Raw genomic sequence first — 12,025 nt, forward strand, 5'->3', positions numbered from 1 at the left:
GGCTATTCACTTCTCATGTTAAGGCAAAAAGAAGAAAAAAAGAAGAAAAAAAAAACAATGGAAAAAAGGATTCATTCGTCTCTCCGTCTCTCAGCCATTTCCCTCCCAGCTAGCGAAAAAAAAAGAATAAAAAAGAATAAACATTCCCTCCTTATCCCTCCATGCGTGCTCTCCAAATAATAAAGAGTCCGGTTTGTTTGCCTGTTTGTTTCGTTATCTTATTTGTCCATGTTTGGATAAACGACCCTGCTCGAGCCCGAGCCCTGTTCATTCTGAGCAAAGCCAAAGGTGTAAGTAAGGAACCCGCCCCCATGCGCGTAACAGAACACCAAGAACAGCAGACGGAATAAAAAGGAGATCAAAGGAGAACAAAGGAGAACAAAAAGGGCGGAAAAAAAATTGCAAATCCCCGTCGAGGTCAGAATGCCGGACTCTTCCGAAGATGTATTTTCTCCCCCTCCACCATTCACCTTGTCCCTAAAACTTCATTTTTTTGTGCCGGCATGTTGATCGTACAAAGAGCGCCCTTTCCCTTTCTTCTTTTCAAGTCATACACGCCACTCTTGCCCTGAGTGGAGAAAAACACAAGGCACCGAGGAGCCTGGACCCAGAATAAAGACGTCGACCATCAGTCGTCAGTCGAAAAGATCCGGCTCTTGCGGTAACCACTATCCTAGTGGTAGTTACCACCCCAGCCGCGTTGTTGGCCACTGCCGCCGTAGTAACCGCTGCCGTAGCCCTGACCGTACGACCCGAATCCGGCATTGCCGTGTTGCCCACTGGCCCCCATGCCGTAGCCACTGCCCCCGTGCACGCCGTGTCCCTGCAGGTGGCTGGGGTAACCGCCGTAGCCACCCATCTGCGAGCTCGACTGAGTAGGCGGGAGACCGGTCTGACCGGCCGGAGTGTTCTGCGTAGCCGATCCGGGACGGGCACCACCCAGTGAGGGGGAAGGCCCGGAGACACCAGTCTTTCCGTCACCGAACGGCTTCAGGTCATCGTTGGCAGAACCGCCCGCCGAAGGCTGCGCCGGAGCGTTGTATCCCTGACCCGCCGACTGCGTCGGGAAAGAAGACGATCCACCGCGTGCAAACGAGTCCTGCATGCCACCAAACCCGCTGCCTCCCAATCCGGCAGGGTTCGCCGCCTGAGCCGACCCGGCGCGTCCGTAATCACCGCCCAGCCCGGAGCCTAGCGCGCTATCGGCTCCTCGGTGAAGAGACGTCTGTGCAGCGAAACCGCTGGCTGGTGACGTCGCGTGTTCATAAGGGCCCTGGGGGGACATGCCGTACGGCGCGTACATGCCACCTTTTCCGTAGGGCGCCGCATATCCGCCCTGTTGGCCAAAGTGGCCGCCGTATCCCATGTAGTTCGAGTAGTAAGGGTTGTTGTAGTACGGGTGGCTTCCGTACGGGTAGTTTTGCTGCCCGTGCGTTTGAGGCTGCGATCCCTGGCCCGCGCCGGCAGCGACACCAGCAGCAGCAGTCGCCTGCTGCTGCGATTGCGTGGTGGGATTGGGAGTCGTGTGGCCACTGTTATGCGCATCGCTCGAGACGGCGCCGCCGTAGCGCGTCTGGTTGTGCAGAGTTCCGCTCTGGGGGTACTGGCTGATGTTGTCCGCCTGCGATGCGTTGTAACCACCAAAGGCTCTCTGCTGGCCCGGAAGCGCATCTTGTTGCTGCGCTTGCCCGCCTTGTTGGCCGTACGGCTGTCCATAGTAGTTGTACGGTCCGCGACCATGTTGGTCCGAGGTGTAGTACGAGGAGTATTCGCTAGGAGCAGAGCTGTACGCGCCACCAGGTTGCTGGGCCTGCTGTTGCGCCTGCTGTTGCGCCTGCTGCTGCGCCTGCTGCTGCTGCGCCTGAGCCTGCTGTTGTTGCTGCTGCTGATTGGGCTGCTGCTGTTGTTGTTGGGCCGGCGGCTGGCTGGGGTAGCCGTCGAGTTGGCCCTGGGTGGACGATGCCGGGGTCTGTTGAGCAAAAGGGTCCAGAGGCTTCTGCCCGAAAGAAGCCGTATCCTGTGAGGCGGGTTGCCCGAATCGAGAATATTGCGCCGGACCTTGGGGGGCGTTCTGGGGAGCTAATGGATCGGTTAGCATACGAAATAGATCGCCAGAAAAAAAAAAAAAGAAAAAAAAAGCAAAAAAGGCTTTGTAAGACTTTGACGTACCTTGTGACGCGGGAGCCGCCTGAGGAGCAGAGCTAGTGCTGGCCGGGGTAGCTGACATGGTATTAGCATGCGGTTGGGAGCCATACTGGGTGCGGAGGTAAGTACCAGCAGGCGCAGCAGGACCAGCAGTGCTCGCCGGGCCGGTCACAGCAGCGGAAGGGGCAGCAGGGCCCGTCTTTTGACCGACAAACGTGTCGGGCACAGCCGGTTGAGGTACGGCGGGAGGAAGAGAGGCACGGGGATGAGCGACGGGGGAGTCGGCAGGAGGCTGGGCGCGGGTCTCGGGTTCTTCGCGGTCGCCATCAATGTCTTCGTCACCACCCAGGCTGAAGGCGCCGAACTGAACGGCGGCACGATCGACTTCGCGGTTGCCAGGCATTCGAACAGCCTCCTCCTGGTCGAGAACCCTACGCTGGTAGCTCGGCGTGCGGGGGGCACCTCCAGTGGTGGCCTTCAGTGCCGAGGTGGCATATCCACTGGCGGGGGCGGTGGGAATGGCGGGGGTGGGAAGGGTGCCGGCGGCGCGGACGGCGGCTTGGTGCTGTGCAGCGGACAACGGGGTGGCGGTAGCGCTGGCCGAGCTGAGACGAGGGTCCCAAGAGTCGGCAGCGGTGCTTGCGGCGGTCTGGGTCGCGGGAGGATGCGATACGTCGTCGACCTGTTCAAGATTCGTCTCAGTAAGCTGGTCCTTGGAAGGTGGCAACGCCATTTCGGGTTCCACGACGGTAGGTACTTCAGCTGTAGTGGGTTCTTCCTCTTGGGGTCCGGGGGCCGTTTCTTCGTGGGCCTCGGCGGTCTGGGGTTCGGGTTCGGGTTCTGGTTGTTCGACGTTGGCTTCAGGCTCCGACTCGCTGGGGGCGGCGGCGGGCGGCAAGGGTTCAATGGTCTCCACAGGCTTGGGGGCCGGCGCCTCCTTGGGCTTAGCCACGGCCTTGGGAGCAGTAGACTGGCGGAGCATGCTGGCCCAAGTCTTGGGGGCAGCACTGGCGGGGGCCGGGGTAGAAGCAGGAGCATCGTTGGTAGTCAAATCAGTCGCGGTTTCGCCAATTACGTCGGCGCCATCAGGCTTCGCATCCCAGGCGGTGGATTCCTCGGTCGGCACGGACAAGGGCTGGCTCTCTTTGTTGGGACCGCCCCCGTTTGTGGTGGCAGTATGCGAGGACCTGCCCCGACCACCACGGCCTCCTCTTTCGCTAGTTCTTCCACGGCCACGACCACTTTCAGACACATGGCGACCGCCGCGAGCCGGCTTCGACGCGGACGTCAACGAATCGGCGGTGGAAGCGGCACCGGTCGAATCCTTCGCCTTGGTACGAGGAGCTTTCTTCGATTTGGAAACCTCACCCCATTGGGAGATGGAACCTGTGGAAGGAAGGGTGACGTGTTAGTGTGATTCACCAGGAGGCAGTCGATTGGACTAAGTGTTGGAAAGTGGCAGCGAATGGGCGGATGGAGGAAGTGACCACGCGACACCACCCAACTGCATGATACAGAGAAGACGGGTCAAAGAAGAAGAAAAAATTGTCAAATGCAAAGCGGAGAGGGCATGACGAGGAAAGCACGGGAGATGGGGAGAAGTGAAACGGATGAGATGAGGGCCTTTTGTAAGGAGATGCCCAAAAAAAAATCGGAGGACAGTAACAATGATGAAGGGAAGGGCACGCACCTTCAGCAATGCGCGTAGCGGCTTCGGTTTCGTCGCCATCGGTTTCCTGGAGAGCGAAGAGGATATCAACCTCGGACCAGTCAGGGAACATTTCCTTGATCAAGGGTGTCTTGGACCCATAAAGCTTCTTGAGCTCGCCGATAGCGCCTTGGTCGTCATCGTCAAACGCGCTAGGATTGTCCGTCTCGGTCTTGGATTCAGCCTTGTCGTGTGCGTGGCCATTGGGACGACCCCCGGAGCGACCGCCACGACCGGCAAAACCACCTCTTCCACCTCGTCCAGAGCCTCTACCGCGCGAGGCGGCAGGGCGCCCCTGGACTTCAGACATTGTAATTGGGGGAAAGAAATTATGATAGATAGGAGAGGGGAAACTGATCGTCCGCCTTGTGAGCGAAGACCAGGTTAAGAGAGTCGGGGAGGGCTTGGAAGCTGGTCCCGACGGTGGCGAGACAGCTTAAGATGCGAGAGATGCAACGGCGGCAGAGCTGCGGTAGGGCAGGGGAAGAGTAGACTGAGTAAAAAAGGAAACACAAAAAAAAAAGAAAAGAAGGGGGGAAAAGAGGCGGAGGATTGACGGAAGAAAAGGGCGTCGTCGCCTAAAGGGTGGTGGTTTGTGGATTTGGGTCAGGTGGTGATGAGTCGAGGCTAGAAGGGAGGGGAGGATTGGGAAGAAGCGATGGGAGAAGATGTTTTGTGCAGGTGCAGGGCCCAGCTTAGCTCAGAAAAAGTTGATACCTTGCACGTCAAAGAGAAGGAGAAGGCCTGAACCGAGAGGAAGGTACGGGGTACGAAGTACACGCCCACCTACACACACATATGTTTTGGTACCGGTACATAGACCAGGTAGCCCTGTCAAGTCGACATTGAGTAGGTACTTAAGTAGATTAAGTAAGGTACCATTCGAAGACCCCGAGACGTGAAAGTCATATGAAAACAGCCTTCTAAACGGTGGCAAGTGTGGCGGTTCGAGGTATCTCAACAACTTTAAAGGTACGGTAGACAGATACCTGGAAGATACCTGAAATTTGGCTAGTGAGCTACACAGGGAATGGCTTCGGACGTACGACTACAACGCGTACCCTCTAAACCTCAGGTACCAGTTCAAGATACCTACGGTACCTTGTAGACATCGTGTACGGGTACGGAGTACTTTCCTTCAAGTTCTATTCGCGGTAGGGGCTGCTTGATTGGGTAAGGTACGTTGCATACGAATACAGCAAGGTGCCGTTTACAACGTACCTCCACAAACCAGGCACTCAAGAACAGAGCACATCAGGTACCTTATACGGATAGTCAGGTCTCTTGCCAAAATACCGGATTTAGGTTCGATAACAAGGGGCAACCAAATTCATTCGTAAAAGTCATTACGATACTTGTCAGCAAGGGAGAGATCAAAAAAAGCCCGAAGGTTGCCCAGCTGTGCCCGACATGTGCTGACTCTCCAGATTTCGCCGTTTTAGGATTAGCGGGGTAACCCAACCTGACAACTGGACCAGACAGGACCCCAAACTTTCGTACTTCCGGAAAAACGTTGGAACGGACGGGCTGGCACGACGCAGCCGCATGGGTCGGTCATTGACGTTTGTGGAGAGACAGTCGTGTCACCTGACTATCGCCTGACTAATAAATCCCTAAGGTAGCCTTGTCATGACCCCAAGGTTCGAAAGAAGAGACCACACCATTATTAGTGGTGTCATGGGTCAACCCACGAAGTTATCCATCCGTACAGGTCTTTCGAACAACCCACAGGATGCCGACATGACGTTCCGAGAGTCTCCTCCTCCACCTCACAAACCACACACATAACAAAAACAACACATCATCATGCACAGCACAAGGCCGCTTCAGGGCATCTTGCCTCGAATCCACCACCCGCTGCCCCTAACCGAGACCCAGTCCCAACGACTGCTCAACGCCCTGAAGACCACATTCCGCTCGAAGCTCGATAAGGAATACGGCTGGGAGTCCGAAACCACAACGCCGACCGCTCCTCCCATTAGCAATTCCGACCCCTCACCGCCGCCTCGCCCCCAACGGCCAACCGACCGACACCTAAATGCCATCCTCTCCAATCCTCTCTTCGCCTACGATCATGCCAAGCCTGCGGCTGTTCCCCCGACAAGAAGGGACCCCATGGACGTCTTCGACCAGGCAGTCGCCAAGGGCATGATGACCAGGAAAGCCGCCACCGGCTGCCTTGCCGCGAAGCGTCGTCAGATTCTCATGTTCAGCGACGTATGCCTACAAACCGCCATGGCCGACTCCGGGGCCGGCCGGCGTGTCGTCCAATGGCTACGGACGTCTGGGGAAGAACGCAGCGGCCAGTTCCTCGGCGACAAGGCCCTGCTGGAGCAGCTCATCCCGTACATGGTGGTAGAAGGGCTGGAAGAGATCGTATGGGGCTGGGCAGACCGGCTGGCCCGGGAGTCCGACCAGCTGGGCCTCAAAGAATCCCCCAAAGAACCTGCGCACAAGGTCCAGGGCGACCTCCTGTCCATCCTCGTCGGCGCCAAAGCCACCATCATGAAAGATAGGAGTCTGAACGGCGCCTACCAGGACCTCCTGCGCGCCCACGACACCTGGCGCTGGAAGCAGAACGTCTGGTACATCCTCTTTTCTCCCTGGCGCGCCCTGTCGTGGCATTCCACCATGGATGCCTGGGACAGGCCTCCCCCCTCCGAGGTCCTCTTCGACAAGTACCTCGCCCTCGAGCCCCAGACCCCGCGTCTCCGCACCGCTCTCCGTATTGATCGCCCGCATCTCGACCTCCACCACCCGACTCGTCCGAGCCCTGAACGCGCACTTGGTTTCTTCCGTGACTTCAGCCTGGCATTGAAGCAGCAGATCCCGCCGCCGAAGTCTTATGGCGGGTTTGCCGACCGTGTTTCCACCATGGGCCTCGATACCGCCAAATACCTGTCTCAATTGGGCCAGGACAAGGATGCAGAATGGGTCCTCAACCTCGTCCAGTCGCATTTTCAAAGCGATTCGGGTGACAGTTCCCGGTTACAGATTGGCTGAATCGTTGCCATGCAAGCGACCATCCTGCGATTCAATAAACTTCTGTCCCTACAATGGAGGCACACTATCTTGACGGTTCCATGGTGGCTGATATGCCAGCACGTATTGCGCGGCTGGCCATGGTTGAAGTGCTCACCATGTCGACCATTCTATCGGTACAGGGAGCCATTACGAGATACCCACGAATATTCTAAACAGTTAAGGAGTTGGCAGTTGGCTCAACTCATTCATAGGGGCGGTCGTTCCCCTCTCACATATCTTTCGAGTCGCCAATCTATCATCTTAACCTTTCACATTCGTGATACTGCCATGCCCTGTATTAAAACACGCCTTCGCATTCTTCCCTCGCCCGCCAAACATCCTCGTGGGGTCTTCGATGCGATCGCGACACTCTGAGACACTCATCTGGTCAGAGACTCTCAACAATCATGCGAGTCGGGAGCTCCCCATATCGCCGGAGGAGCGCGCCAGATGATTTCTTTCATGGCGGAGGATATGGTTGCTCGGCTCTAGCATGATAAACGAAAAGCCCCGAAAGGCTTCACCTTCACAACCTCTCGACACCGACCCTAGAGAATATTCGAATGCTGCGAGGGGTCTGTCCCTGGGGTGAGCATTGAAGCTCCCATTTGTCCTTCGCAGATATAAGATCAGCTGGCGACACAACCGTGGCCCCATGCGGGAGGGCCACCGCCCGATGAACGGGTCCCTCGGGCATCTTGTGCTCCTGTACCCACTTCCTCCGTCTACGGAGGATGACAATGTACCACAGGCTGCTCTGGGTCACAATGATATCGTCGGAGACAGCTCCGCACATTTCGAAATTGAACCCCCTTCTCCCTCCGGCGGTCCTCTCCGCCAAAATCACAATTAACCCCCTCTCGGGGTCCCTGGGTTTCTTTTCCCTTTCTTTCTTCTTTATCTCCATTTGCCTTTCTTTACTCCCTTACACCGTACGCCGACATTTCGAATTCGCATCTCCCACAGACCCAACGGAACGCCCGTCTGCACACCATAAGGTCCACGAAAAGGGTATTGTATCATTGGTTCCTTTTCAGGGGAAGAAGAAACAAAACACAAAACAGCATTCACCACTCCGACCGCGGTTTCATTTTTTATTTCTTCCTTCTTTATCTTCGTGGGCTGAAGGATGCAAAAATCCAAACTGCAACATTCCCATGCAATGCAATGCAATGTGCGGCCCCACGGCCACCCCCCCATGGTGTCGACGTACCACTTGAATGATGACTTGACCCAGGGAAGCCAAGCAAGAAACAACTCAGAGCACAGACAACAAAAGAATGGATATATAGGGAGAAGGGGGGGGGGGTTCCCCTTGCGCCCGCCGGGGAGATGCCACTGCGGGGACTGCAGGTTCTGCATTTCTGTGATATATCGGATAGATCACCAGCGAACCAATACTATGCCCCCCTTACCTTGGATATATCTTATGCCATTACCTGCACCTCGTTACGCGGCTCAATCAACCCCTCTCCCCCTCCCGACCACAACATTGAGTTTTTTGGCTGTTAAGTGAAACACGCCTGCTGATGATGATATCGCAATGTGACGACGATATCGAGTCCCCCTCCCCCCCCCCCCCTTTTTTCCATTTATTTTGCTCCCCAACAACCAACTTCCCGGACCCCCTGGTACGGTGAGGAATATGCAGAATGAGGGCAATGGACGGTCGGGCGGAGAGGGCGGGGGGGCGGCCCCTATCCAACGATGCATCCTTTCTGTCCTTATCAATTGTGTCTGTCGCATACTCTTATTTAGCAAGGCTAAAGACATAAATATTTGCATGTGCCTGCCCTGGTGCTGAAAGTGGTTGGGGACTAGGCTGGTGCATAGAATTGCTGCTTTGATTTCGAATTGCGTTGCAGTTGACTTATCGCACAAGAGAGGGTCTGACGACAGGTTGATGTTCGGTGACATGGCCTGAATGGGTCGGGTATCAGCATGCTGGCATCGCGCTGGCTATGCACTGTCACCTTGGCATAGTAGTAAAATGTCTGGGAAATTACGAACCGGCTTTCCTTTGTTTTATAATTTGACCGTCTCTGAGACGGTTGGTAGCATAAACGCAAATGCTGGATGGACCTAGATACCGATAACAGCCAATGGCTTGATAAAGAAGAGAAACACGGGAGTGAACAGGAAAAAGAAGAAAGAAAAAAAAAAACCCCCCCAAGCCCCGAGCCGAGAAACGGCGACGAGGTCGGGGGAATATTAGAAACATAATCCAGAGGGCCTCCATGCCTATCGCCATCGCCGCGCCGCTGCATCCATTGAATATCGCCCACCGTGACACCCCAAAATCCCATTCTGTCTTTCGTGTTAATCATTCAAGCCGTCGTTTCATGCCCTTCGGTTCCACCGAAGTACTCCTTCAATGCTCCAATCTTGCCCCGGTAGATAGGGAAGATGTAATCCGTTTCCCTTCATCCTTTTCCCATCGCGTGGGGTGGCGTGGCCGTCATGTCGTCTATCGTCTGTCGAATAAGGTCGGGTCGTGGCCGTGGAGAACTGGTAGGAGAAAACGTGAAGAGGTAAAAAGTGGTTGAGGACCTTATTGAGGGTTATTTGTTACTTCTTGGGGCTGGGGTGGACATGGATGATGATCTTTCCGAAGTTTTTGCCATGGTGACCCTTGAGCTTCTCGTAGGCCTTGGGCACGTCCTCAAACTCGTATGTCGAGTCGATGACGGTCTTGAGCTTGCCCTCGGCGATCCAGTCGGAAATCTTTTGGAGGTCGTCGTGGTCGTTCTTTACAATGAAGGTGTGGAACTTGCGCTTGCCGCCGCCGAGGAACTTGGGGAGGAGGAGGGACTGCGAGAGGCGGCGGGCGCCGTCCAAGGTCATGGCGCCGCCTACGTGGACGTACTGGCCCTTGGAGACAAGGAAGGAGTCCGACTCGGAGTACAGGTCCGGCGGGGAGTTGCCGACATTGTCGACGCAGAGCGTGAAGACCTGACCGCGCTCCTTGAGGACCTTGGTCACGTTGCACGAGGTGTAGTCGATGGTCTCGTCGGCGCCGAGCTCCTTGCAGAGGGCCTCCTTGTCGGCGGAGCAGGACACGGTGACGTAGCAGCCCATGGCCTTGGCGATCTGGATGCCGAAGGTGCCTGTGCCGCCCGAGCCGCCGTTGATGAAGATCTTGTCGCCCTTCTTCACGTACGGGCAGATGGTCTGGTAGGCGGTCAGGGCGGCGGTTGGGGCGCCGGCGGCCACGTCGATGTCGACACTGGGCTGCACGCGGGCGACGTCGTCGTACTCGGCGACGATGTACTCGGCGAGCGAGCCCTCGGAGCCCGAGGGCTCCAGGCGGCCAAGCACGAGGTCGGCCGGCCTGATATCGCCGATGGCCTTGCCGGTGGCGACGACACGGCCGCAGAAGTCCATGCCGGCCGTCTTGGGCAGTTGGATCATGGCGTGGGCGAATACGCCGAGCTCTGGAACCTTGTAGTCGGCAGGGTTAATACCGGCGCTAAGAACCTGAATGAAGAGCTGTTCGGCCTCGAGACCGATGGGGATGCGGGGGAGGTCGTCGACGAGCTTGAGGTTCTTTTCGAAAGGGCCCGGCGTGGCAAACTGCCAAGCCCTCATGGTCTCTTTTGGCGGCATGTTGATGGAATTTCGTTTTTGGCTGTGATTTGTGTGAGAAGGGGGGGTATCAGAGAGGGCGAAAAAGGGGACAGGTAAGAAAGAGGAAGCTGAGAGGTCGTTTTGCTGTCTTGATGGGAGGGATTTCTTGTGTTGTTTTGCTTTTATGTTGTCAAGGCGATCAGAAGGGAGAGAAGGACCCTTCTTAAGGGAATGAACCGGGCGCCAGAGGGTTCTTATGCTCGCAGAGGGGGGGCACGCCCTAATGGCCGTTGGCTGGCTTGTACGTCGTAGCTTGACAACAGCAAAAAAAAAAAAAAAAAAAAAACCTGGATGGAACTGCTGCCGTGTGCGTCACTCGCGCCGGTGACAAGAACAAAAGAGGGAGAGACTAAGGCAGGTCCGATGGATGAAGGTACTTACTGCCTTGCGATGAAACAAAAACAGCTGTAGAGGGTGGAGCAAACACCGGGAAGAGGGGGTGCAAAAGAATTACACGTGTATATGATGGGTTGCAGCTGGTCAGGCGTCTAAACTGAGGGGGGCGCTAGTGCTAAGTTGAGTACCTTGACGAATAGGTAAGACGGGAAATGGTGGTGGCTGTACAATGTTCTTGTCGTCGGCAGTGGCAACTCTTTGGCAAATTTCTCGAGTCTGAGTTGCTAGGTTTTGAAATCCAAGTCTCGGCACGACCTAATTGCTGCTGTGAATAGCATGATGGGCTGATGAAGTGATGAATTTGATTCAATGGGTTAAAATGGTTATACCTACGTGTACATCGTGAAAAAGCGCAAAGTAAGTGGTCTGAGGTCATTCGTGCGATTGTATTGTCCGAAGTACTTGTAAAAACCGTACGATCCAGGTTCTCTGAAAAATGGCCAAGCGTTGTACGCAGCTCAGAGTACTTCGTTCGCGACTTCCTTTGCACAAAAAGTCATCAGGCAAGGCCAAGGCCACATTGATGGGCCGGTGATGGTCGTGCTGCGGTGTCACGTTTTCAAAATCCGGCTCGAAGGGTCGCACACAGATTGGATTGCTGAGTGATTAACGAGGAATAGGCAAACCGACCCTCAGACTTAGGTCACGTCGTGGCCGTCAGAACTTAATCGAATTAACGTAGAGTTCCAGGTTATTAACAGGGGAGGCCAATAGTTCCATAGCATTGCATTATTGTAGAGCACAAAGTCAAACAGGACGAGCGACGAACGAGAGAAAAGGGACTCGGAGAGATAGAAGTGGGGAGCGGGGAGAGTACTGTGCGTAGCTGGACAGTAGGGGGTCCATAATGGGCGGCCTCCCGGGAGAGGGTTAAGCAACGCAGGTACGGAGCACCTAGGTACCTATTATCCTGCTATCCCTCTGAATCCTGACGAAGAAGTAACGAGGAGTAATGAGGGGGGCAAAGGGAGTACCTTAGTCACTCTAGCGCCCATGCGTTCCTGGGTACTAAACTGTCCCGAAATGCCTACCGAGACAACCATACCTTAGTAACGAGGTGGAAAAGCCGTCCCTGGCTCTTATGGCTCCGAGGCTGTTTTCTTTGGCCCCCCGGTTGATTTCGAA

At 55.7% G+C, this 12,025-nt stretch overlaps 4 protein-coding genes across 4 annotated transcripts; 1 reads left to right on the forward strand and 3 right to left on the reverse strand.

Annotated features, from left to right (window-relative positions):
• Positions 1-511: 511 nt before the first annotated feature.
• SODALDRAFT_115737 (hypothetical protein) lies at positions 512-4,297 on the reverse strand. Its single transcript, XM_028606588.1, has 3 exons — positions 3,836-4,297; positions 2,170-3,531; positions 512-2,079 (listed from the first exon to the last, which is right to left on the reverse strand). Exons 1-3 carry the CDS (start codon positions 4,161-4,163, stop codon positions 674-676), a joined length of 3,096 nt encoding a protein of 1,031 aa, XP_028469079.1. The 5' UTR covers positions 4,164-4,297; the 3' UTR covers positions 512-673.
• Positions 4,298-4,883: 586 nt separating this feature from the next.
• Positions 4,884-6,856, forward strand: SODALDRAFT_357307 (hypothetical protein; the record flags this gene model as incomplete). Its single annotated transcript, XM_028613988.1, has 4 exons — positions 4,884-4,895; positions 5,336-5,415; positions 5,494-5,607; positions 5,668-6,856. 4 exons carry the CDS (start codon positions 4,884-4,886, stop codon positions 6,854-6,856), a joined length of 1,395 nt encoding a protein of 464 aa, XP_028469080.1.
• A 547-nt stretch (positions 6,857-7,403) lies between these two features.
• Positions 7,404-9,183, reverse strand: SODALDRAFT_357309 (hypothetical protein; the record flags this gene model as incomplete). Its single annotated transcript, XM_028613989.1, has 7 exons — positions 7,404-7,709; positions 7,814-7,861; positions 8,091-8,134; positions 8,217-8,224; positions 8,494-8,595; positions 8,757-8,836; positions 9,043-9,183. 7 exons carry the CDS (start codon positions 9,181-9,183, stop codon positions 7,404-7,406), a joined length of 729 nt encoding a protein of 242 aa, XP_028469081.1.
• On the reverse strand, positions 9,004-10,528 carry SODALDRAFT_330999 (NAD(P)-binding protein). Its single transcript, XM_028611346.1, has one exon. The coding sequence runs from the start codon at positions 10,481-10,483 to the stop codon at positions 9,446-9,448; it is 1,038 nt and encodes a 345-aa protein (XP_028469082.1). The 5' UTR covers positions 10,484-10,528; the 3' UTR covers positions 9,004-9,445.
• Between the last annotated feature and the right edge of the window lie 1,497 nt (positions 10,529-12,025).

The sequence above is a fragment of the Sodiomyces alkalinus genome (assembly GCF_003711515.1).
Source record: "Sodiomyces alkalinus F11 unplaced genomic scaffold SODALscaffold_2, whole genome shotgun sequence".
NCBI lineage: Eukaryota > Fungi > Ascomycota > Sordariomycetes > Glomerellales > Plectosphaerellaceae > Sodiomyces > Sodiomyces alkalinus.